Below are 23,057 nucleotides of genomic sequence, written 5' to 3'. Positions count from 1 at the left end.
GTCTCTTGTGTCTGGCACAGTGCCAGGCATAAGCATGCACTAAAGAAATTTTTGTTTAATAGAAAGTCAAAAGAACAACATGTGTTATAGTAAAGCAACTCCATCATGTTGGGGATGTAATAGGCATGCTCTACTCTGGGCTCCTGTTGCACAGAGGATTTTGTTTGGCTTGAACAAGACAAACATTTAATTCTCTCTTACGTAACCAGCTGTAGAAGGCTGGTCTGGTGCTTCCATGATACCATTAGAGACTCAGGCTCCACAGTCCTCTGCTGGTGACTCCCATTCCTGAAGTCACCTCATTGTCCAAAATGGCTGCTGTAGCCATAGCCATCCTTTCTCTATGCCAGGTAGTGGGATTGCAGAAGGAGAAAGAAGGACATGCCTTCTCTGTTTAAAGGAGACTTTCCAGAAGTCCCACACAACGCTACTGCTTGCATTTGATCTCATCGATTAAGACTTAGTCCTATGATCACATTTGGCTGAAGTTTGGAAAATGTAGCTTTTTAGCTCAGCACATAGTTCACCTGAGTAATACTGGGTTCTATTACTGAGGAGGAAGAGGCAAATGAATGTTAAAGTATGCTATGACTGGTCCTGGCCAAAGCTGGTCGGGTGACACTGGACATCTTCTCTTCAGCTTTGAATACCACATTTTGAGAGAGGCGTAGAAAATTTGAACCTTATTTGAAAGAGAGAAACAAGAATGATGAGAAAACTGGAAACAATATTATGGGGGAATGATGGAATAACTGGAGATGTTTCTTTTGGACAAGAGAATAGGGGAACAATGGCTAGCTCTCCAAGTATTTGAGGAACTATTATATGAAGAAGGATAAAACTTATTCTAAATGACTCTAAGAGATGGGAAAGAAATTGTAGATATGTCGTATGCACCAAAAGAATGCTGGAATTCGACTTTAGGGTCACTTTTAACCTTTGACCTTATATAGTACAGATGCATACCATATAGATGTATCCATAAGTTTGTGCTTTTGAGGTTAAAATATTGCTTATTCTCTGGTTACTTCATATTGGAATTCCCTTTACCAAGGGTTGCTATGGTGACAACACCCTTAGCAGTCTGCATTTTGAAAAGCTTTGGACTTTTCCTTTTGTGAGATGTGGTCTCTATGTTTCCCCCATGCTTGGCCTTTTTCAAAATGTCATCAAGTCAGAAACAATTTCCAAATTTATCAGAGTGAAGTGAGGAGAATTTTAAAATCGTAGATACTAATAACAGGGGTTAGTAATTCTATATTGTATAACTCAGTGATTCAATAAATATTGTCACTATCAACTTCTTTGGATTAAGATAGCTATGTTTAGGCAACTGGTTAGTGTTATTTAGTTAAGCATGTATTTTTTTAAATTATTACTAAATTTCTTAAACACCCTTGAAATATAATTGTTGAAAATGTCTTAAAAACACAGCTAGTATCAACCAGAGAAATAATTTAGCTAACAGTTAATTTATTTCACTAAGTAGTGATATATTTTTGAAAGCATGTGGAATAGATGTGTGCCTATAAACTTGACTATCTTTGTGAATTAAGTTTTATTTTTCTAGTTCAGTTTTATCTTGAATATGGGTATGTTGTTGTTTTGTGAGTCTTAGACATCAGAAAGATTTAGTTGGGAAGAGGAGTATAATGTAAAATAAAAGTAATAATAAAATACTTAAATTTCTGTATTAAATTAGCTTTTGGGGGAATTAGCTACATAATTAGGTTATTTTAATAGGTTTTCAAACTGGGTTGCAGATGATGAATATAGAAGAACTATATATATACATAAACTCTCATATAAGCAAATATATGTGAAGCAAAAAAAACCCTGTAGAATTCAGAGGAAGACAATATTTGGAGTTTAAAGGATCAGAAAACACTAGCCTAAAAATAGTATCAGTAATCAATTTTTATTAAACAGTTACTGATATGCCAGACCCATAATCCTCACTCTACCCTCATATTAATGTTATGAGTAAGAGCTCTTACTATCTCCGTTTTTAGATGAGGAAACTGAGGCACAGAAATTAAAATGGCTGTCAGAGAGTTAGTAAGAGGTGGAGCAGTGGTTCGAACCCCTAGTATTTGACTACAGGGACTTCACCCTGGACAGTTACTTGGCTTCTAAGCAGTCTTCGCATGCTCTTCCCCTTCCTTTCCCTACTGTAATATTATAGTGGTTTCCCAGTAGTATGCAGCCATCTGGCTATTCAGACTTTGTCTCTTAACCTTCTGTGGAAAAGCTGTTGACTTTTAGATATGCTGGGCAGAATGGAAGAAAGAAAATACAGACTGTTATACTTGGAGAAATAATGATTTCATATGTAACAGTAGTTGAATCAATAGGTGGACAAATTTATTGAAACTTCTTGAGTTAATCCAGTGATGGTAAACAAACACATGGCCAAATGAGCACTCTATAAAGTGTGCCTTCTGGAATGCATATTGTCTTGTCTTGTCTTTTTCCTTCCCTTCCTTCTTTCCTTCCTTCCTTCCTTCCTTCCCTCCCTCCCTCCCTCCCTCCCTCCCTCCCTCCCTCCATCTTCCTCCTTTTCTTTTCTCTCTCTCTTTCTTTCTTTTTCTTTTTTCTTTCTTTTCTCTTTCTTTCTTTCTTCCTCTTTCTTTTTCTTTCTCCCTTTCCTTCCCTCCTTCCTTCCTTCTTTCTTTCTTTTCTTTCTCTCTTTCTTTCTTTCCTCTCCTCCCCTACTCCCTCTCTTTCTCCTTCCCTACTTCCCCCCATTTCTTTTTATCTTTCTTTTGCTCTGGGTTTGCTCTGTCAGTCAGGCTGGAGTGCAGTGCAGTGGCATGATCATAGCTCACTGCAGCTTCAAACTCCTGGGCGCAAGCGATCCTCCCACCTCAGCCTCCTGAATAGCTAGGACTACAGGTGTGCACCATCACACCTGGTTAATTTGTTTTGTTTTTGTAGATACTGGCTCTCACTATGTTGCCCAGGGTGGTCTCAAACTCCTGGACTCAAGCGATCCTCCTGCCTCAGCCTCCCAAAGTGTTGGGATTATAGGTGTGAGCCACCATACCTGGCCTCAAGTCTGTTTCTTGATCAGTAAGCCTGGTAACATTGGGCTGTCTTGTGTGCATATATGTAGATGTACATGCATACATACACATATATTCCACTTTGGGTGGAATGTATGAATCTTTTGTTTCCAGTGGAAGGAGTTCTTTGAGTTACAAATAGTAGAATAAGGGCTTTCAGTTTAAACAGAACCCACATGACAGTGTTTCATTAATCATGTTCACGTGTTAGTGGATTCTCTTGAGGCCTTTGGAGTCATTGCTTTTGCAATATTTCCTTAGGGCCTTGTTCTTCAGTCCAGATTAATCTAAAATACATTGCTCTGATCCAGAGATGTCACCAAATTCTCCTGAAAAGCCCTTTGACTGTATTTGGGCTGGCCTGTGCTTTTATGGAAAAATGCTATCTCACTGCTGATGAGGTTTCTGGCATTAGCAAAGACGGCCTTATACATGGTACCACAACCTATGTGGTACGACGTTAGGAGCCCTGATAAGATGCTCTGTTCCCCTACAATCTGCTCCATCAAGCCAGTGAGGAAGGTATGTAGGTATTAGGAATGCCTAAAATGCCACAATTAGAAAATTCATTCCTTGGAGGGCTTCTGTTTTCTGCTGAAAGTGCAAACACCCGTAGAAGGCTTTAAGAATCCCTCAAACCCTCCCGTGAATAAGTTCACCTGGGAGCAGATTTTTGGGGTCAGGGTCATGAGCCATGAAACTCTGGCCATGTTTTGGGGATCTGAGGGAGAGAGAAAGAAAGGATTTTTAGACAGGGGTGAGGGAAGTCAGGCGGTGGTGGGACCATTTAACTAGATAAGGCTCTAATCATCTCATTCCTGGACTATCAGAACAGCCTTTTAAGTTTAAGTTGCTTTTCCCTCTTTGTAACCTTACCCACCAAACTTTGTGAAGTGTTGAGTGCTTATAGTAAACAGAGTGAACATAACTCTTCCCAGGGAAGAACTGGCTGACTTTAGTTTCTTGGTTTCTGGAAGGAGATGGGATAGTTGTATTGGCTTGCCTGAGGATAGCCAAATGGTTGTGGACAAGAGGGCTTGTTTCCTGACAAGTGTTATTCTGCCTTAAGAATGCAAAGATAAATGGTCTACCAGAGCTTCAGTACCTGTTTGTTGCATTGCATTTAGTTTGGAGTGTTTGCTCTGTGCAGTGGAGAATACTTTGGAGGGTGGTAAGGTCTCTCTGTTTCATTACTGGAAAAGAATAGGAGAGGGGTCATGGCAATGGGGTATTTCATTCCTTTGTGTGTGTGTGTGATGGAGTCTTGCTCTGTCACCCAGGCTGGAGTGTAGTAGCCCAATCTCAACTCACTGCAGCCTCTGCCTCCTGGTTTCAAGTGATTCTCCTGCCTCAGCCTCCTGAGTAGCTGGGATTACAGGTGCATGCCACCGCGCCTGGCTAATTTTTTTGTATTTTCAGTAGAGATGGGGTTTCACCATGTTGCCCAGGCTGGTGTTGAACTGACCTCCAGTGATCCAACTGCCTCAGCCTCCCAAAGTGCTGGGATTACAGGCATGAGCCACTGCGCCTGGCCTCATTCCTTCTTTTGCAGGGGCTGGATATCTAGGTTTATGGAAATCTATTCTCATTCAAACAGAAATAAGGTAACAACTTAAGATAATAAAGTTTTTCTTTGAATGAATTATAAAGGCATTATTGTATGTTGTTTTAGTCAAAGAATATTTTTGCATTTATTGCATTCTTGTGTTATATAAGAGAAAGTTTAGAGAATTAGGATAGTGAATATTTTTAATGCTTTTTTTTTTTTTTTTTGAGATGAAGTCTCACTCAGTCACCCAGGCTAGAGTGCAATGGCACTATCTTGGCTCACTGTAACTTCTGCCTCCTGGGTTCAGGAGATTCTCCCAGCTCAGCCTCCCAAGTAGCTGGGACTACAGGTGCGTGCCACCATGCCTGGCTATTTTTTTGTATTTTTAGTAGGGATGGGGTTTTGCCATGTTGGCCAGGCTGGTCTTGAACTCCTGACCTCAAGTGATCCACCCACCTTGGCCTCCCAAAGTGCTGGGATTACAGGAGTGATCCACCACACCTGGCCTTTAATGCTTTTAGGAAAAATTTGGAATTCTTTTAGACGTGGGATGTGGAGAATCACTGAACTTCCTTTTTTTTTTCTTCTATTGACACAGGATTTCTCTCTGCTGTCTATGCTGATTACAGACTCCTGAGCTTAAGAGATCCTCCTGCTATGGCCTCCCAAAGTGCTGGGGTTATAGGCATGAGCTACTGTGCTGGCCAAACTTTTTAAATGGAAAACTTTTTAGCTTGGTTTCAGTTGATTAACCCTGAATTTCTCTGTGTCCTTAATTCTATGGCTTATGCCAAGGCATGAGTTGAGGTCAACGGAAATCCTTTTATGATGATAGAAAGATAACGATGTCCAGGTTTAATGTACAGTATAATGACTTAAGGTCAATTCTGGGAAAGCCTGTATATTTATCACCAATTTCTTTTTGGTGATAGAATTATACACCTACAGTATTTCATGTAAAACTCCAGAGGATCACCTGAAATATAAGTGATTTACAATAGACAAAATAATAAAAATGCTCATTGTAGGAAAATAGAAAAATATATAAACAAGAAAATAAACATAAAAATACATAAACAAGAAAACAGCAAGTTGGGAGCAAGCTTACTTTTGACTCTAGTTTGACCTGTGTTTCTTAGTATAAATCTTGATTTTCACTCTTGCCCTTTACCCAAGACTGGACCAGTGGAGGCAAACACCACCATCTGTGCTTTCAGTGTTGAGCATCCTACCAAGCAAGGTGGCTTAGATTTTGAAAGTTTTCTCACAGTCAGATAGTAGGGGAACAACTCTTAGAATGTTAGAATTAGATGAGTGGTGGGAATGCCCTGGAAGGAACCACCCTTCATGGAGGGATGGCTATGCTTCAGGCATTGTGCCAGAGGTTTACAGGGACCTCTTAAATCCTCACCATAACCTGATTTTGCAGGTCAGAAATTTTGTAGGTAAGAAAACTGCATACTGTGTCAGTTTAAATTCAAGTTCATCAAGCTAAACCAGTTCAGTAACAAATATTTATTGAGTGAAGGTTCAGTAGTAAATGAGACACAAACAGTTCCTGTCCACATGGAACTTAGAGTTTGGAATGACATAGGGACAGTCAGTGCTTTGCCAGAGTTGAAAGCCATGCATCTCTTGGGTTTCTGGCGATTGCTTTTTCCATTGGTATTCTTATTTTAGCCATTCTTACTGAATTTAATTTAAATTTTACTTAATTATTATAATGCCTATGGATCCATGTTCTGCATATTAGCTCATTCATACTCATCCAAGACTGTAACTGTAGGTACCCAACACCCAGAATTGAGATGGCCACTGAAAACTCTATTCTTGACCAATACTCTAATATCATTTTATTTTCTTTAATTGCCTTTTTAAAAAGCATAATAAAAACAAAATTCCACTAAGCAAATGGCTTTAATTATTTGTGTGTCAGTTAGTAGAGATTTTATTGTATATATTTTCTGGTATAGTTTATTACTGAGCCATACTTTTTTTTAGCATTAAAATTCTAAGATTTTATATTTATAGTAGTGACAAAGGTTTTTACTGTCATTACTAATGATATTTAAAACACAGATTAGGCAAAATCTTAGGAAATATACCCTGCTTTTTTTCCTTCCATTTCTGGCAATCATTGCAGATAAACTTGTAATTTTATTCATGTTGCTATTAATATGGGGACATTATAAATTCATCATGTCTGTGCAGAAACCTGAACACCACTTTATTACACGTGGGTATCAGTTGGTGACAATGTAATATTGTTGATTCTGTGTCAACAAGCTATTGAATTGTTTCAAGTCATCACAATCACATTATAACATGAAGTGATAACATTGACAGAGCCTGAAAGTGGTTTGGAGACCTCCTCATGCTATTTGAGCCCAGGCATAACAAACCAGGGCCAAAGGACTCCTGGTGCAAAGATAACCTGCTGGTGAGGCATGTTCTGAAGTTCTTTTTGCTCAACCTGTTAAAAGCAATGCAGTAGGGGAGACACAGGAAATTTAATATCATTCTACCATGAGAGTATTTGCAAATATAATAGGTCCTTCTTTATAGATTTACAAGGCAATGATTCGGCGTTACGTTTGTTTCTGTATAGGGAAATTAAAATCATGATTATGCTATATTAGCAAATTGCTTATAAAACAAATTACAATTTTTGATTGTAGGATAAGATGTACTCTTGCAGCCCCCTCCCTCCCTTCCTTCCTTCTTTCCTTTCTTCCTTCCTTCCTTTTCTTCCTTCCCTCCTTCCTTCCTTGTAGATCTCTTTGTCATCTTTTGGACATCATCTTGGTTTCACACATATATTCTAACAAATCATATATAGTTCATTTATTGAGGGTAGGCTGGGTACTAGGAGGTCCTGTAACAGGCCCTGGGAATACAGAGGTCACTTAGTCTCATCCGTTCTGTTCTTTATGTTTCATATATCCAGGTCATGGCATGAGAATTTTGAACTTTCTGCTTATAAAATCCTTTCCAAAGCATAACTTGTCACTAAAGGGGAAAAATACAAAAATATTGTGTAAAACATCAGCAAAACAAGTTTTTAAAAAAGAGAATGACATATTACATTTTTATTAAAAATGTTGACTTACTAGATGATTAATTATCAGTACTTACTGCCCAAGAAAAGGCTTTTAAACTTATTGTTGGAAATCTTTTGGCACTCTTGCTGCACAATATTTCTTAATAGTTTAAGAAAATTCTTACTCTGTTGGCAGAAGCCATACATGCCCATCACTAAATGGTCAAGGTTGAGGCAGGACTGTGTGTGCAACTCAGTTATTCATCTAACGAATGAACTGTGGATAAAGTATAGTGTTTGTGTGAATAACAATGCCATGAGCCTCACCGTCACCAAGCATAAACATTTCTGATAAGAGTTGTCATCAGAGTTGCTTATTGATGTTGAAGCATTGGTTTCATTAGAGTAAATTATGTATATAAATGTGTGTGTGCGCGTACATATGTGTGTGTGTATATATATATGTATATACCTGATCTCTACTTTCTGAAAACTTACACATTTAGAATGGGAGGTTATTTAGTTCCTAGCATGTAACTTGTGACTTATAAACCCACTTAGCAATTACATACTGCTTCAGTCTGAATTTGGGCCATAGCTGAATAAGGGTGAGTTGCCATTTTGTACCAAATTGAGGTTAAGGTGCAAGATGCCAGGTGTCATTTAAACCAAGGTTAGGTTGCAAGATGCTAGGTCTCATGAAATTTAGTGTCTGCACACTGATTGCTAACCTTGACATCTCTCCTTTCTGCCCTCTTTTTCTCTGTCTCCCTTTTTCTTTTTCTCCCTATTTTTGCCTCTTCTCTCTCTTCTCATGTCTTTAGAGCTTGTTGTTACTATTGCGATAGTCAAGAACTAAATAACATGGAGTTAGGGAGAAGGAATACAGCAAGGTGTTTATAAGATTCAGTCAAGAAGGTCCATTTAGTAGTTATAAATAATTTAGCCTATGACTATGGGGAATTACCAAATCTACCAATTGAGAGTCAATTTCTTCTCTTCTTGTTGCTATTGTCATAATTTGCAGTATCAAACTATTGTTCACTTGATAACCTGGTGATCTCATCTGATTATTAAGATGACCAAAATGAAAGTGATGCTTATAGCTTTAACATATCCATGTCAGTTTGACTTATCGTTCAACACTTGGACCTAATTAATCAGGAAAACCCTAATCTGATGCTGTCTATTAGTGCTAGTCTGAAACGCCATTCAAAAGCCTTAAGCAAGAAAGCTGCCTTTCTAAAGTCTCTTGTCATTTATTTCTCATGAATGTCCATTTTCTTTTTTAGTGTTTGATGCCACTCAGCCATTTTCCAGTAATTTATATTGCTAATCAAAAAGCCGTATAGGAATTCTCTGGGTGACTGGGACTGGAAATGTGCTCTGAAATGGGAATGATTTGTAGTTTTTGCACAGGGTGTGTTAAATCACGAGGTGCTGAAGGGCATGTTATTCTTGTAAGCAGTTTGATTCACTGGGTCCTTATTTACCTGGGTAGGCAGGCCATCTTAAATTTTCTTCTGTTTGGATAGTGTTCTTTTCAACATCCTATAAGTGTAGCTCTTTTACCATGAAAGATGTAAACAACCAGTTAGTCCCTAGTGGGGACTGGGGGCAGAGGAGAAGAAAGTCTTGGGCTTAGTTTCCTTCCATGTGTAGGGAAGGTTCCTCTCCAGGAACCTTAGTGACTTAGCTGATAGAGGAAGCACTGCATGAGCTATTCAGGGGGAGCACAGAAAAGACTGGTACAAATACAGTTTCAGTGATTTGATGCTGGCTAACAGGAAGTTTTCATTGTTCAGCGTTCTTGGTAAAAACTTGGACATTCTTTTGAATGTTTGGGCACTTAAGTGATTGTCAATTTATATATTTTTTGTGAGTGTATGCAGTTGGGGTGGGGAGAGGACATTTGAAGAAATTATTTTTTTGCTCTGATAATGAATACGGACGGGAAAAGTTTGCACCATAACGCAGATGTGTTTATGACTGTTTTTCATAGCCACAATCCTTTATACTAATGATGAACTACTTGAGGATTTCAGATGCTTGTGTTTGTCTAGTGTGGTCCCCTCCCCTTGAAGGGGTAGACCTGTGGACATGTGATGGAATGGAGCATTTCAGGGTGAAACAGGCCTTCCTGGAACTTAGATTGTTTATCACACTCCCAGGGGAGTTCGTTTCAAGTTGCTGGTACCAGCAGCTGCAGCGTGAAATTGCCCAATCCTAGGTGCTCTTACTGATGGGTGGGAAGGAGTGGGATTGCTGTTTAAGAAATTTTATTATCTTTAGAAGGGAAGAATGTATTATTATTATTTTTTAGATGATCTCTTTCATGTGGGCTAAGATAATTTTGAGCTCTGACTGTCCAAGCTGCTTAGAGGTTCTGAGTTGTTCTCCACTGGGGGTGGTACTGCCACTCTCAAGTGGCATGGATGTGCCTGGGAGTGTTTTTTGTCACCGTAATGTGGGGGGGCACTACTGGTGTTCCACAGGTGGGGGCCAGGGATGATGTACATACTGCTTTGACCAGGACAGTTCTGCAAGGTGAGTAATTGTCCCACCCCAAATGGTGATAGCGTCCTCTGAAGAACCTCTGAGAAGTGTGGCTTTGCTTATAATGCTCTGTAGTGCTGATGGACTGCCTGATTGTAGAGGTGAGAGGTGCATAATGAAAAAACAAGTGGGAAGTAAGAGACTTGGGGGCAGGGGAGAAAGACAGGTGACTAGTGTTTAAATGGAAATGGAGAAGGGTAGCTCAGTTATAAATGGCTCAGTTTAAATCTCTCATTGCTCAGAATTGAGAGGCTGCTCAAGTAGTACATCTCATTCTGCTGCCATTTGGTTATTGGAAAGGCACTTTATTTTAATTACTAAACAAATATTTAAGTAATCTTTGAGATCAACTATCTTGAGAGCTGACTGGATTCTGTGGCCTGGATACTCAGACACGTCCAGCTTGGAGAGGATGGTGGGGGCTGGTCACTAGGATGTTGTTGGCAATGCCCTAAGGCAGCAGTCCCCAAGCTTTTTGGCACCAGGGACTGGTTTGATGGAAGACAGTTTTTCCATGGACAGCGGGGTGGTGGTGGGGAAGGGATGGTTTTGGGATGACACTGTTTCACCTGAGATCATCAGGCATTAGATTCTCATAAGGAATGCACAACCTAGATCCCTCTCATGTGCAGTTCACAACAGGGTTTGTGCTCCTATGGGAATCTAATGCAGCCACTCATCTGACGGGAGGCGGAGCTCAGGCAATAATGCTCACTCACCCACCTCTCACCTGCTGCTGTGTAGCCTGGTTCCTAGCAGGCCACGGACCAGTACCGGTTTGTAGCCCAGGGACTGGGGACCCCTCCCTCATGGAACCTGTTGGTAGTTTGCCATGCAAGTGGACCTGCTTTGGATCCTTCTGGGGCAGCTGGAGAGGCTGCAAGGTGAGACCCTTCTCTGCTAGCAGCCTCTTGCCTGCATCTACCAGCCTGCTCACTGGGCTCATGGTTGGGGTGAGGTTCTGGGGATTGAAGTGGAGCTCCAAGCTCTTTTCATGGTCAAAGTCTGTATGCTAGTTCAGGCTTTACCTACTCAGAGTGATCTTCACTTTTAACACAGTTATTGCCTGAGTAATCACCCTCATACTCATTTGATAGGCACTCTTTGGCTTGGCACTCAAAGCTCTTTTTTCTCCATCTTCTCAGCCTTATTGCCCACCACTCTCCAAGAGGTCACCACTGCTTGGGTCATACTTATTAGACCCTCACCCATGCTAAGCTTCTGTCAAGTTTTTGTTCTTTTTTTTCTTAGAGACAGGTTTCATCATGTTGGCCAGGCAGGTCTTGAACTCCTGGCCTCAAGTGATCTGCCCGGCATGGCCTCCCAAAGTGCTGGGATTACAGGCGTGAGTGATCACGCCTGGCCTGTCAAGTTGTTTTGATCCTACACACAAAGCCTGGTCTCCCTCTTCACCTCCCCAAATCCTGCTCATTCACAAAGACCCAGTGTAGTCTTATAATTCTTTGTGAAGACTTCTCTGATGACACCACCCTGCAGTGTTATTTTTTTTCCCCAAGGCCAGTTGGTTTTTATTATCTCCATTGCTTATTTGGAACCAAATTGTCTGTTGTCAGAGGCACAGCTTTGGAATCAGACTGCCTCAGTGTAAATCTGTGCTCCACTACCTACTAGCTGTGAGATTTGTTCAAGCCTCATTGTCCTCATCTATGAAATGGGGCTGTTGATACCATCTCACAAAGCTGTTGTGAGGATAAGTAAGGTAATGCATGGGAAACACTTAAAATATTGCTGGCAAGTTCTGGGTGAACCAATGCTGTCATTTGCTTTGCAGGACATGAAATGGTGAAATAAGTACAGGCTGTGGAGTCACACAGGTCCTGGGGCTAAATCAGACTTTGACATTTTCTACCTTTGTGGCCCTTGGGGGAGTTGGTTAATGTCACTGAGGCTCAGGCTCCCCTTCTATTAAATAAGTATAAATCTCACATCATACAGTTCTGAGAGGATCCCGTGGATGCGTATAAAGCTTTATATATTGTCTAACACATGGTAGGTACTCAGTAAACAATATCAGCTGTTGTTATTGCATGGATATTTAATTTATAACATATAAATCATTTTTGCCCCCAATAAACTTATAGGCTCTGTCTTATCTTATTTTTCTTTTTTCTTCCACTGATCCTAGGACAATTGCACATAGTAGTTATGAATTTATTTGTGGCTTTAGTGAATCTGGCATCATATTCTTTTGGTCCTTATTTATTCATTCATTTATTTTTGCACTTAAATGATGTGTCTACATGATAATGCATCAACTTACACTGTAGGTTTTGTCCCCAAATCTTTGACTTCTTGAAATGTCCTTATAGTATTGTTATAGTATTGTTTTGCTCTAAGAAAACATCAGGGCTCTGAAACAATAATTGGGACAAAGCAGTCTATTCAGTGGTTTGTAAACTGGGTTTAAAAAAAACCAAAAGAATTCCTGCCACCTATTTGGTGATCTGTAAGGAAAACCAGACAGTTAAAATGTTGCACAGAAAGAGACTAGTGGGTTGGTTTGCTGTTCCTGTCTTGTTTCAGTTTCATTAACTGAATCCTTGACTATTCTATCAATTTGACACTAGACAGGGTAGGGTGCTCCATATAATTTGTTACCCTTGGCTATCATTACTATAGTGTAAAGTTTTGGAAATAAGCAGGTGACCCTAAATCTTCAAAAGGGGACTGACCTTGTTTATGTGGGCTAGGTATGGGAATTGTAGTGAACTGTCAGCCAACTTATGAATATCAGAAGTATGTCTATCAATACCAAAGGAATCAAAATTAAGTACAGAAAAAGTGAAGCAAAAATTATGGATAAGTTTAAGGAATTGCCTCTTAAATTTGTTTGTTTCTCTGAGTTCAGTGAAGGTGGAACTATTAAAATCTGATTTACTCATACACATTTTTAAAAAGAGGACTGTACCTCCTCAGGTAGACCAAGTGTTTGGAAGGACCAGCATGTGTTAAGAGGATCTAGTGGGGAAATAGGATTTGCCATAGAAATTACCTTACTCTGTTAACTTTGGACAATGTTCCATTGACTACCACTTGCCTTTGTCTTATAAGAAGAGAATTTATGGAAGGAGAAAGAAACTTACAAGGAAAGGGTAAAAGAATGAAACTGCTATTAATATGACTCAATTTTTTTTCTTTCTTTTTTTTTTAAAAAAATTCTAGATATTCCTCTTTTTTCAGGTTATTCCAGATTCCATTTTTCTTTCTATGGATTTAAGATGGTAAATTTCTATTTAAAGTCTCATTGTTTGCTCTGATAGCTTTCTATATCTCTGATATATAATGGTCTCAGCAGGCTGAGTTTTACAAAGAGAATTCTACACTTCCTGACGAACATGCATTAGCTATTCCATAAGCACCCGGTGCTGTGCCAGAGGCTGTAAATGACACAGAGGAATGTTCTCAATCCAGCGTTGTTCCTTGCTGTGGAAAACAAACAGGCAAATGACTTTTCTTCTCTGGGTGCTATCTGTTACTCTAATATCTTATCTTAACACATTCTTAGTCCAACACTTACCCAGGAAGCTTGGGATATGGCTACATATGAAGAAAGGATTACTCTTTTTTTTTTTTTTTTTTCCCTAGATTTGGGCTCTTTATGAGGTTGGAAAACAAGTTTATTCCTATGTCTAATATAAATTTTACTACCGATATCAAAATGCTTAAATTTTTTTGCATTGCTTTCAATTGCTGCAATTTTTCCTAAGCCCAATAATTTTTTAATGCTATGTTAGTCACCAAGTAAACTACTCTTTTTCTCCAACTGAAGTATATGAGCATTATGGATTCTATGCCAGCCCAATAATGAACTCAATTAATGTTAATTGAGAGCAGCTTTGGGGGAAAAAATCAGATTTTTACATTCATTCTTGAGTTTAGTGGAATAAACTTTTTTTTGATGAAAGGGAACATAGAGTAGTGGTCAAGTAGCACAAATGCTGGAATCAGAACTGTCAGATTCAAATCCTTGCTATGCACATATTTGCTATTGGATGTTGGGCAAGTTACCGAATTGCTCTGTGCTTCGATTTATTTATTTGCAAAATATTCATAATAACAGCGTCTATTTCATAGGGTTATTATGAGGATTAAATGAGCTAATGTTGGCAGAGCACTTAGAATGGTGCGTGCCATTTAAGTGCTATATGAGTACTTCTTTTCATCTTCGCACCATCTATTCTGATTCATGGGACAGGCAGGGGCTAGTGCTGGAGAGATAGGGTGTTCATTTGGTTCTGATGGTTCCTTTGTGACGATTGCCTGGTTCTTAACAAAAGGTTTTTATTTCAATGCGGATTGTATTTTCCTCCTTTCCTCCTTGGTTTTTACTAGAGCGATTTTTTTTTTTTTTTTAAATCAGGCAACCCCTAAACCAGAGAGGCTCCTGGAGAATGTTTTAAAGTTACATAAATGATTGTTTGCAAGATTGCTTCTTGGCTAAAACTGGATTGGTTGAATATGGCAGTTTTGAGACTATTTTCTGAACAAAGTTTTAAAGCTGGCTGTATGTAGATTTTATTTTTTCTCCCTGTGGGTGGCTCCAAAGTATGAAATCATTCTCTTAGCTTTTTTTTTTTTTTTTTTTAAAAAAAAAACTTCAAATAAATAACAAAATGTAGATAATATCTAGATAAAACTTTTGGAAGGCTTGTGAGTAAAGACTACTTATTTAAAACAAAACACTCGAAATAAAGTGCATATAGACTAATTGAAGTCAGGGCACCTGCAATTGTTATTAGACCTAATCTAGACCTTTTCACTAGTGGTTTATTTTTGGTTTATTTTTAAACAACACATATTCCCTTTATGAGAGAATGAGCTTCTGAGGCCAGTGAAGCATTTTGGCTGATTGCTGAGAGGTCACCCAGCAATGATAAAGTATCAGTTTGTTTTTTCTGGAGAGATATTTCCAAACAATAGTCATTTGGGAGTTATAAACAGGCGTTGAAGTTACTACTGAAAAGGTGAATTTGACAAATGAATTATAGATCTGTTGATAAATTGAGTAACTTGGATTTGATATATTAGATAATGAAGTGAGAAGATCAAGTGTGAAAATCACTACCTATAAAAATTACTTAATTGCAACATTTCCCCAGCAGTTTCATTTTTTACATGTGTGATTTTAAATAATTGACTTTGAAGTATTTTATAAAATGACTTTGGGGTCTCTATTTTGTGTTCTTTTCATGATGTGTTTAACTTGGTATTTTAGCTTGGCAAAAACAAACAAGTCCCCCCACCCCACTCCTCAAAAATGGGACTTGTAATAAAAGTTGCTTAAGAAATAGCATTAATTATATATATTTTCAAAACAGGCAATATATATTGTTCTGATAATTTCCTCCTAAATACTCAGTCTCTAAGTTTATACTTTTCTTTTCTCCATAGCAATGTGAAACTGTCTGTAAGAGGACTGTTCTTTATGATTGTTATAATTTTTCAACCAGAAGATACTACCTTTACAACCTCAGATACTAAGGGAGACAAATGTACTGAACTTAGAAATGTATTATGTTGGATTACTAACAATAGACCTAATTGATGAAAGTGATTTAATATATGTTGTGTTAATAGCTAAACCTCCAAAGCCCCTAATCTCCCATGGAAATATTGCTTTGTAGAACAAAATCCAATGAGAAGTTCTGGGATTCCAGAGTGAATTTGTACATTCCTTAGGGGCATTTTTGCAAGGGAGGTTGTTGTGTTTTAAAGGTAGTTGATAAGAGACCTGCACCACCAACCCCAGACCTGCACCACCAACCACCATCATGCATTAGTCTATAGAAGGTATTTGGGTGTACGTACTCCTGTACCACTCGGTACCACCATTTAGCCAAGCAAAGTTTCTGACCATTTGCAGCATACATTATAAATCAGGATGTCACTACCAGACAATCAGATTTGAACATTCCATGAACAAAGTAGCCTATATACCCTAGAAATAGATCACTTAACTATGTTTATGTCACGCTGTTGATATGCCTGCATTTACACAAATCAGGATAGCACATTGCTTATTTATTTTAGGAGTAGGTAACTGATCTGTATATTTACCTAATTTCGGTTAATTAGCCAAAACTTGAAATGGGTAATTTAGCATGATTGCTTAAATACATGGGGAAGATATAATTATTCTTCCAACTGCAAAAATTGCTCCTTTATCCTGTGGGTTTGTGAAAGAATAAAATAATTTTGAGTCTTCTCTAAGTGGGGCTGGTAGTGGCTGCTTTCTTTGAAAAATTTTTCTATGTGGCGCATAATGCTTGGGAAGGTCACTGGTCAGGTATTTGGGGAACTTTGTCCCTTGGGGAGACCTAGGAAAATCACAGGATATATTAGTTCAGTGAAGTGAGCTTGTTTAAGTTATATTGTCCTTCCAGTATCATTAGGGACTATCACTGCCACTTGGGGTGTCAACTTTTGGTGTCAAGTTTGTATACTCTTGTTGGCTGCAGAGATTTTGTTTTGTTTTGTTTTTGGCTCTTTGGTTTAAAAAATTTGTTTGCAGAGATGAGCTTATAGATCTGGCAAGTTATAATTTAATTTTTAAAAATTAAGACAAAATATTAGTCTGAATCTAAGAATGAAAGGCCATAACTTGCTGTATATGATTTAGTAATTAAAAAATCACTTAAAAAATAAGGTAAGGACTCAAAAAAGTATAGTCAAGCAAATGCAAAGTTACTCACGATGTTATCAATCAGAGATAACCACTGTTAACATTCTGGTCTTTTTTATGCTTTTTTTTTTTTTTTTTTTGCATATGTAACTCTGTTATCAGTAAAAATTTACGTCCTTGTTTTTGTTACATTAAATTATAAGTATTTCTCTAAGTACTTAGAATTTCTCCATAACCATTTTATAAGTTACTAATATGTCAATATAGAGATTAAAAAAATTTAATCCTTTTATTGTTGGACATTTAGGAGGTTTGCAACTTCCTTTGTTATAAATAATGTTGTGATGAAAATCTTTATACATAAATCTGTCTCCTTCTTCGATTAGTTCCTTAGGAAAAAAATCCTTGAAGTAAAAGTACTAAATTAAAGATCAAGTATTTTTAAAAAGCAAGATACATGTTGTCAAACTGCTTTCCCAATGAGTTCCATCAAGGTACACACTAATCAACTGTGTATGAAAATCACTTTCCTCCCACGGATGTTCAAATAAATATTTTTATATTATCATTGGGAGAATGTTTTCCTAATTTTCTAATTTGTATTTCTTTGATTATCTAACTAGTTGAATAATTTTTCATTTTATCAAAAATTTATGTTTCTTCAGTTATATATCTGCATGGCATAAGTTTTTAAAATTTCTGTCTATTATTGCAGAATGTGACAGTGCGCATTTTCGCTGTGGAAGTGGGCATTGCATCCCTGCAGACTGGAGGTGTGATGGGACCAAAGACTGTTCAGATGACGCGGATGAAATTGGCTGCGGTAAGTGAGGAGGGGCCAGGCTAAGTTCTATTTTGAGTAACATAAGTGCTTCGTGATGATTTCAGCTGTAACAAAGAGAAGAGCTATGTCTTTTAGTGACAGAGCCAGGGCTGGGCCCAAGTCTTTTGAGATCTGTGTGGTTGAATAGAGAACTGATGGCATTAACAATAATTTCACTCCCTTCTGAGGTAGGGGTTCAATTCACATTGATGATAGAACATCAGTTTCTATCTCACTCTTATCCCTTGACCACAACTTTGATATGGAAACATATTTGGGTGCAGTTTTCCGGAGTCTGTAAGTGATTATTTCTGATATTCACTCTGTGAATTTTGTGTACCCACAAGAACAAACAAAAAATAATGTTATCTGAACTACTGTGATTTGTAAGTCAAAGAGGAGTCCATTTTTATGCAAAGGATGTAGAATAACTTGTGTGAATTACCATAAAGAAATCACAGAATTGGTTAGTGTGATTTATGTTTTTAAAAAATTCTAGTTTTAAAAAATTTAAAAAATATGATAATGTAATAAACCTCAAATCTAATTAATTATAAAATGACTTTCACATTCATTTTGTCATTTAGTTTTCTCACTAATCTTCTGAGGTTGGTTTCAGATTAGTAAATTGAGACTTGGAGAAGTTAAGTCATTTATTAAAGTTCTTACAGTTGGTAAGTCTATGCACAGATCCCATTGCTCTTCCCAACTTCCCATAGGTGATCAATCATACATCTGCAATTTCCTTCATCCTAGCAGGTGAACTAATGAGGGTTATCTTTCAAAAATCAGGAAAGCAGGTGAAAAATTTTTGTTTTGAATTGTTGGCCATCTTATGGCATACCATAGCAGTCAAACTTTGGTGTGTCATTTAGATGACAACGCATTTGAAAATGGGAGGAAGGGTAAGGATGGGGTTCTGTACAGTGCTACTCAAACGCTCATGCACAAATAGATCACCTGGGAGCTCATTAAAGTGCAAATTTGGATTCCATATTTTGAGGTGGGACCTGAGCTTCTGCGTTTCTATAAACTTCCTGCTGATGTTGATGCTGCTAGTTTGTGGACTGCACTTTGAACAAGGGACTAAACTATATTTGTAGAGACACAATCATGTGCTAACTATTTGCCTCCTCTGGGCTTACTGAGTTCAGTTTGATTAAACAATAAAAGCAAAAAGGCAAGCGCAGTGTATCTGGGGTAAAGGAATAAGTGAACAGCTATGCCGACAACTCTTCAGAGATCGTTACCTGTATTATATTTTATTGACCTGTAAAAATAATAACAATAACAACAATACCAATGACGATAGTGACAGCAAGTAACATTACATGGTGCTTTCACATACATTATTTAACTTATTTTTCACAACAAACCGTGAGATGAGTATAATCCCCATTTTATGATGCACACATTGAGGTTCAGAGAACCTGCCAAAGAGCTTAAAGAAAGTAAATCATGGAAATAATAATTATTTGATTCTGGGTTTTCTTTCCCAAATCTCATGAATTTTCCAGTTCATCATGATACTTTACTATTAGTTATTATGAAACAAATAGTTTAACAGTAACTCACAGTTAATGTTTACTTGAATGAAGCTTTTAATCTAACACCTTTACCATAATTTGTGTGTATGTGTGCTGTTTGTTTTATTCTCTGTGTTTTTAAGTTGCTTTGGTTCATGAGTTTGTTGTGATGCTGTTGCTGAGCTTATTTGATGGTGAACTCTGATTGGTGTCCACAGACTCTAGTATAAGGGTTGTTTACTATTTGCCTTCAAATAAATTGAGCAGGAGTTGACATGATACGCTCTTCGGGAACAAGCATTGCTTGCTAGTATAATGGGGAGGATGATTGCCATAATGAGTCCTCTTGGTTTGTTTTAGCTGTTGTGACCTGCCAGCAGGGCTATTTCAAGTGCCAGAGTGAGGGACAATGCATCCCCAACTCCTGGGTGTGTGACCAAGATCAAGACTGTGATGATGGCTCAGATGAACGTCAAGATTGCTGTAAGTGTTTGGAGAGGAATCTTGCTTTGGCTTTGTGGACATCTAAAACCCAACCTGTCGCAAAGAGGTTACACACAATGGGATGATTCTTTATCAATGTGGAGCAGGGCCTTAAATCATAAAAGAACCTATGCCAGCAATCTCATTCAGCGGTTGGATGATATTGAAAGTATAGATGTACTGAAGAATTATGAATATACCCCAGCAATTCAGAAATGAGATAGGTTCCCAGTCTTTAATTTTGATTATGTTATGCTCAAGAAAGAAACCAAATATTTATTGGAGTGTATAGCTTGGTGTCTTCATGTGTGTGGTTGACAGCTGAATGAGTCCTTTGGCTCTGTGGCATACTTTGTATTCAAACCTTCCACCCCTTCTGCCCCAATATTAAATTCTCTTCTTTTTGACTGAGTGGAAGTAGGTAGATCTGTTGGAGGGCTTCTTGGTGGTTACTTCAGTGACTGCTGCCACAGCCACCATAGGGAGAGTTGGAACAAGAAAGAAAATAGTAGCGATGAAGCGGATCTTGGCAACTGCGGCATCCCTGGACGTTGAGGGGGTTTGGTTCAGTAACCTGGAAAAAACCTTTAAATTCTAATTTCTTTGGAATCAAACTGGAAAAGACTGTTTTAATAGGTCTAACAATAATTTTATTTTATTTATTTTTATTTTATTATTATTTTTAGAGTCAGGGTCTCACTCTCTCATCCAGGCTGGAGTGCAGTGGTGTGATCACAGCTCACTGCAGCCTCAAACACCTGGGCTCATGTAATCTTCCCGCTTCAGCCTCCTGAGTAGCTGGGACTATAGGTGTGCACCACCATGCCCAGCTAATTTTTAAATTTTTTGTAGAGACACGATCTTGTTACGTTGCCCAAGCTGGTCTGGAATCCTGGGCTAAAGTGATCCTCCTGCCTTGGCCTCCCAAAATGTTGGGATTATAGGCATGGCCCCCCATGCCTGGCCTGAAAATAATTTCAGATGAGAGTAATATTGGGTAAATATAAGATGGCGACCTATGAGCAATTTGTCTATCATATGTATCATTCCATTCCTTTCTCTATTAAGGATATTTGTATAATTTAAAATCATTCTTATATCATTGTGGATGTTTTTGGCTGCAAGGAAAAAAAACACAACTCACAAAAGTTAAACAAAAAGGGGATTTATTATCTCACATAATAAGAAGCTTAACTGTAGGGTTGTTCCAGGGTTGATTAATTCCCAGCTCAGAAATATTATCCAGTTTTTCCTCACTTTTTTGCTCTGCCATATTTATCCTATTGGCCTTTCTTGATTGCATAAAAGCTGCTCAAGTCTCAAAATTTGCATCCTGAAGGCCTGACATTCTCTCAGGCAGAGAGGAGGTTCTTAATAGATAGATACTAAATGCATAAATGATGGGTTGTTCATCTTTAGGCTATATAGTTTTGAGTCTGTTTTCCCTTACTCCTCTCACAGAGTGGGAAGAAAGCTGAGCTTTATTTTGCGATTCAATGTGTGGTGGATGACCCTTTGCTAATAATAATACTTTACAGAGGGGATTGGAACTACTAAGGGCAACTGCTTGGGAAAAGAGACTGGAGATAAGTTTATAGCAGTCATTTAAAAACAATATTGCGTATCATTTTAAATGACTATAGATTTCATAAGGCAATTCTCCCATTTTTAATGATATACAAATTCTCCATTAGATATCTTTTAACCACAAACAAAACATGCCGCCTCTGTGTTCACTAAAGTTGCCAGATAACTCCTGATTGCCAATGGGCAGTTTTCCTTCCTTGTCACACTGGATGGGCGTTTTGATTGCACTTGACTCTGGAGACCATTCCTCCTTCTTGACACCACTCCCTTGGCTGCCATGACTCCCAGCAGTCCTGGCTCTCTTTTGAGCTGCTTTGGTCATTCCATTTTATTTTCCTCTTCTACTCAGCCCTTGAGTATTTGTGTTGCTCAGAGCCCTGCCCTGAGCAGCTTTTCTCATTCTAGACACTCTCAGGATAGTTTCACCATTCTCATGATTTTAGTGATGCTCTGTGGCCTGATGAGACTTAAATCTGTGTTTACAACCCAGATTTTTGCCCACACTTGAGTCTTGTATACTCAACTACCTTTGGACCTCTGCAAGGTGCCTTGAACTCAAGGTGTCCCAACTGAAAATAATCATCTTCCCTCCTGAACTGGATTTTCCTTCTATATTTGCTAGTCTACATATTTTATCTTTATTAATAGAAATAGCATTTAACCCACTATGAGGCACTGGCAGAAAATACAAAATCAGTCTTAAACTATTGGAAATAGGCAGATGGAGGCTCTCTTACTTGTTGAATTTGTGAAACATATTTCATAATGAAAGTATTTTATTAGATGAAGAAGAAAGATCGCTGTAACTGACATGAAAGATATAATCAATTAACATGAAAAGGCTATCACAATCCCCTAGGCACCCACACTAGAAACTTGGAAGTTATTCTTGATTCCTTCCTCTTTTTCACTGCCCACATTGAATCACCAACTCCTGCCTAATTTGCCTCATAAATATTTCTAAAGTTAATCTCTTCATTTCTCTCTGTCTTTTATTTTTTATTTTTTGGCAAGGACAGATTTTTTTTTTTTTTTGAGACAGGGTCTTGCTCTGTTGCCCAGGCTGGAGTGCAGTGGCACAATCATGGCTCACTGTAGCCTTGACCTCCTGGGCTCAAATGGTCCTCCCACTTCTCAGCCTCCTGAGTAGCTGGGACTACAGGTGCATGGTACCATACCTGGCTAATTTTGTATTTTTTTTTTTTTTTTTAGAGATGGGGTTTTCCCATGTTGCCCAGGCTGGTCTCCAACTCCTGGCCTGAAGTGATTCACCCACCTTGGCCTCCCAAGTGTTGGAATGATAGGTGTGAGCCACCATGTCTGACCCATCTCTTTATTTCTGCTCCCACTGCCAACATCTCTCATTTGGGTGTCGGCAGTAGTCTCTGGGTTGGCCTCCCTGCCTCCAGTCCTGTGGATCCTTAGATTCTCTCTGACACTGATGCTGATCTAACTAAGATTCTTTGGTAGCTCTCCATTAATTCCAGGAGAAAGTTCCAATTCCCTAACACGGTTTACAGTGGCTTCTAAGATGTGACTGGTGCTTATTTTCCTATGTCTATCATTTGCTATTTTTGTCTTGAAGTGGCCACTTGGGCATAGCAGTGCTTTCAGTTCCTGTGGGTGTGCCATGCTGTGTCCTAGCCTTTTGTCTCCGTGCAAGCTGCCTGAATGCTGAATGCTCGGTGCTAGACAGTCCTTCTTTGCTTTTGGCCTACCTGACTGCTGCTTCTTTAAGACCCAGGGAGGTGTCACTTTTTCAAGGAAACTTTCCGCATCCATGCT

General features: G+C 38.5%; 1 protein-coding gene across 1 annotated transcript in view; it reads left to right on the top strand.

Annotated features, from left to right (window-relative positions):
• The window catches only part of LRP2 (LDL receptor related protein 2), a 231,935-nt gene that overhangs the window by 21,793 nt on the left and 187,085 nt on the right, over window positions 1–23,057 (top strand). Inside the window, exons 2-3 of the mRNA XM_054476935.2 lie at window positions 17,569–17,676; window positions 19,563–19,685. Of these exons, the coding sequence (XP_054332910.1) occupies window positions 17,569–17,676; window positions 19,563–19,685 (231 nt within the window). The remainder of the gene's footprint in view (window positions 1–17,568; window positions 17,677–19,562; window positions 19,686–23,057) is intronic.

The sequence above is a fragment of the Pongo pygmaeus genome, chromosome 11 (genome assembly GCF_028885625.2).
Source record: "Pongo pygmaeus isolate AG05252 chromosome 11, NHGRI_mPonPyg2-v2.0_pri, whole genome shotgun sequence".
In the NCBI taxonomy this organism is placed as follows: domain Eukaryota; kingdom Metazoa; phylum Chordata; class Mammalia; order Primates; family Hominidae; genus Pongo; species Pongo pygmaeus.
This window is presented reverse-complemented; position numbering and strand designations above follow the sequence as displayed.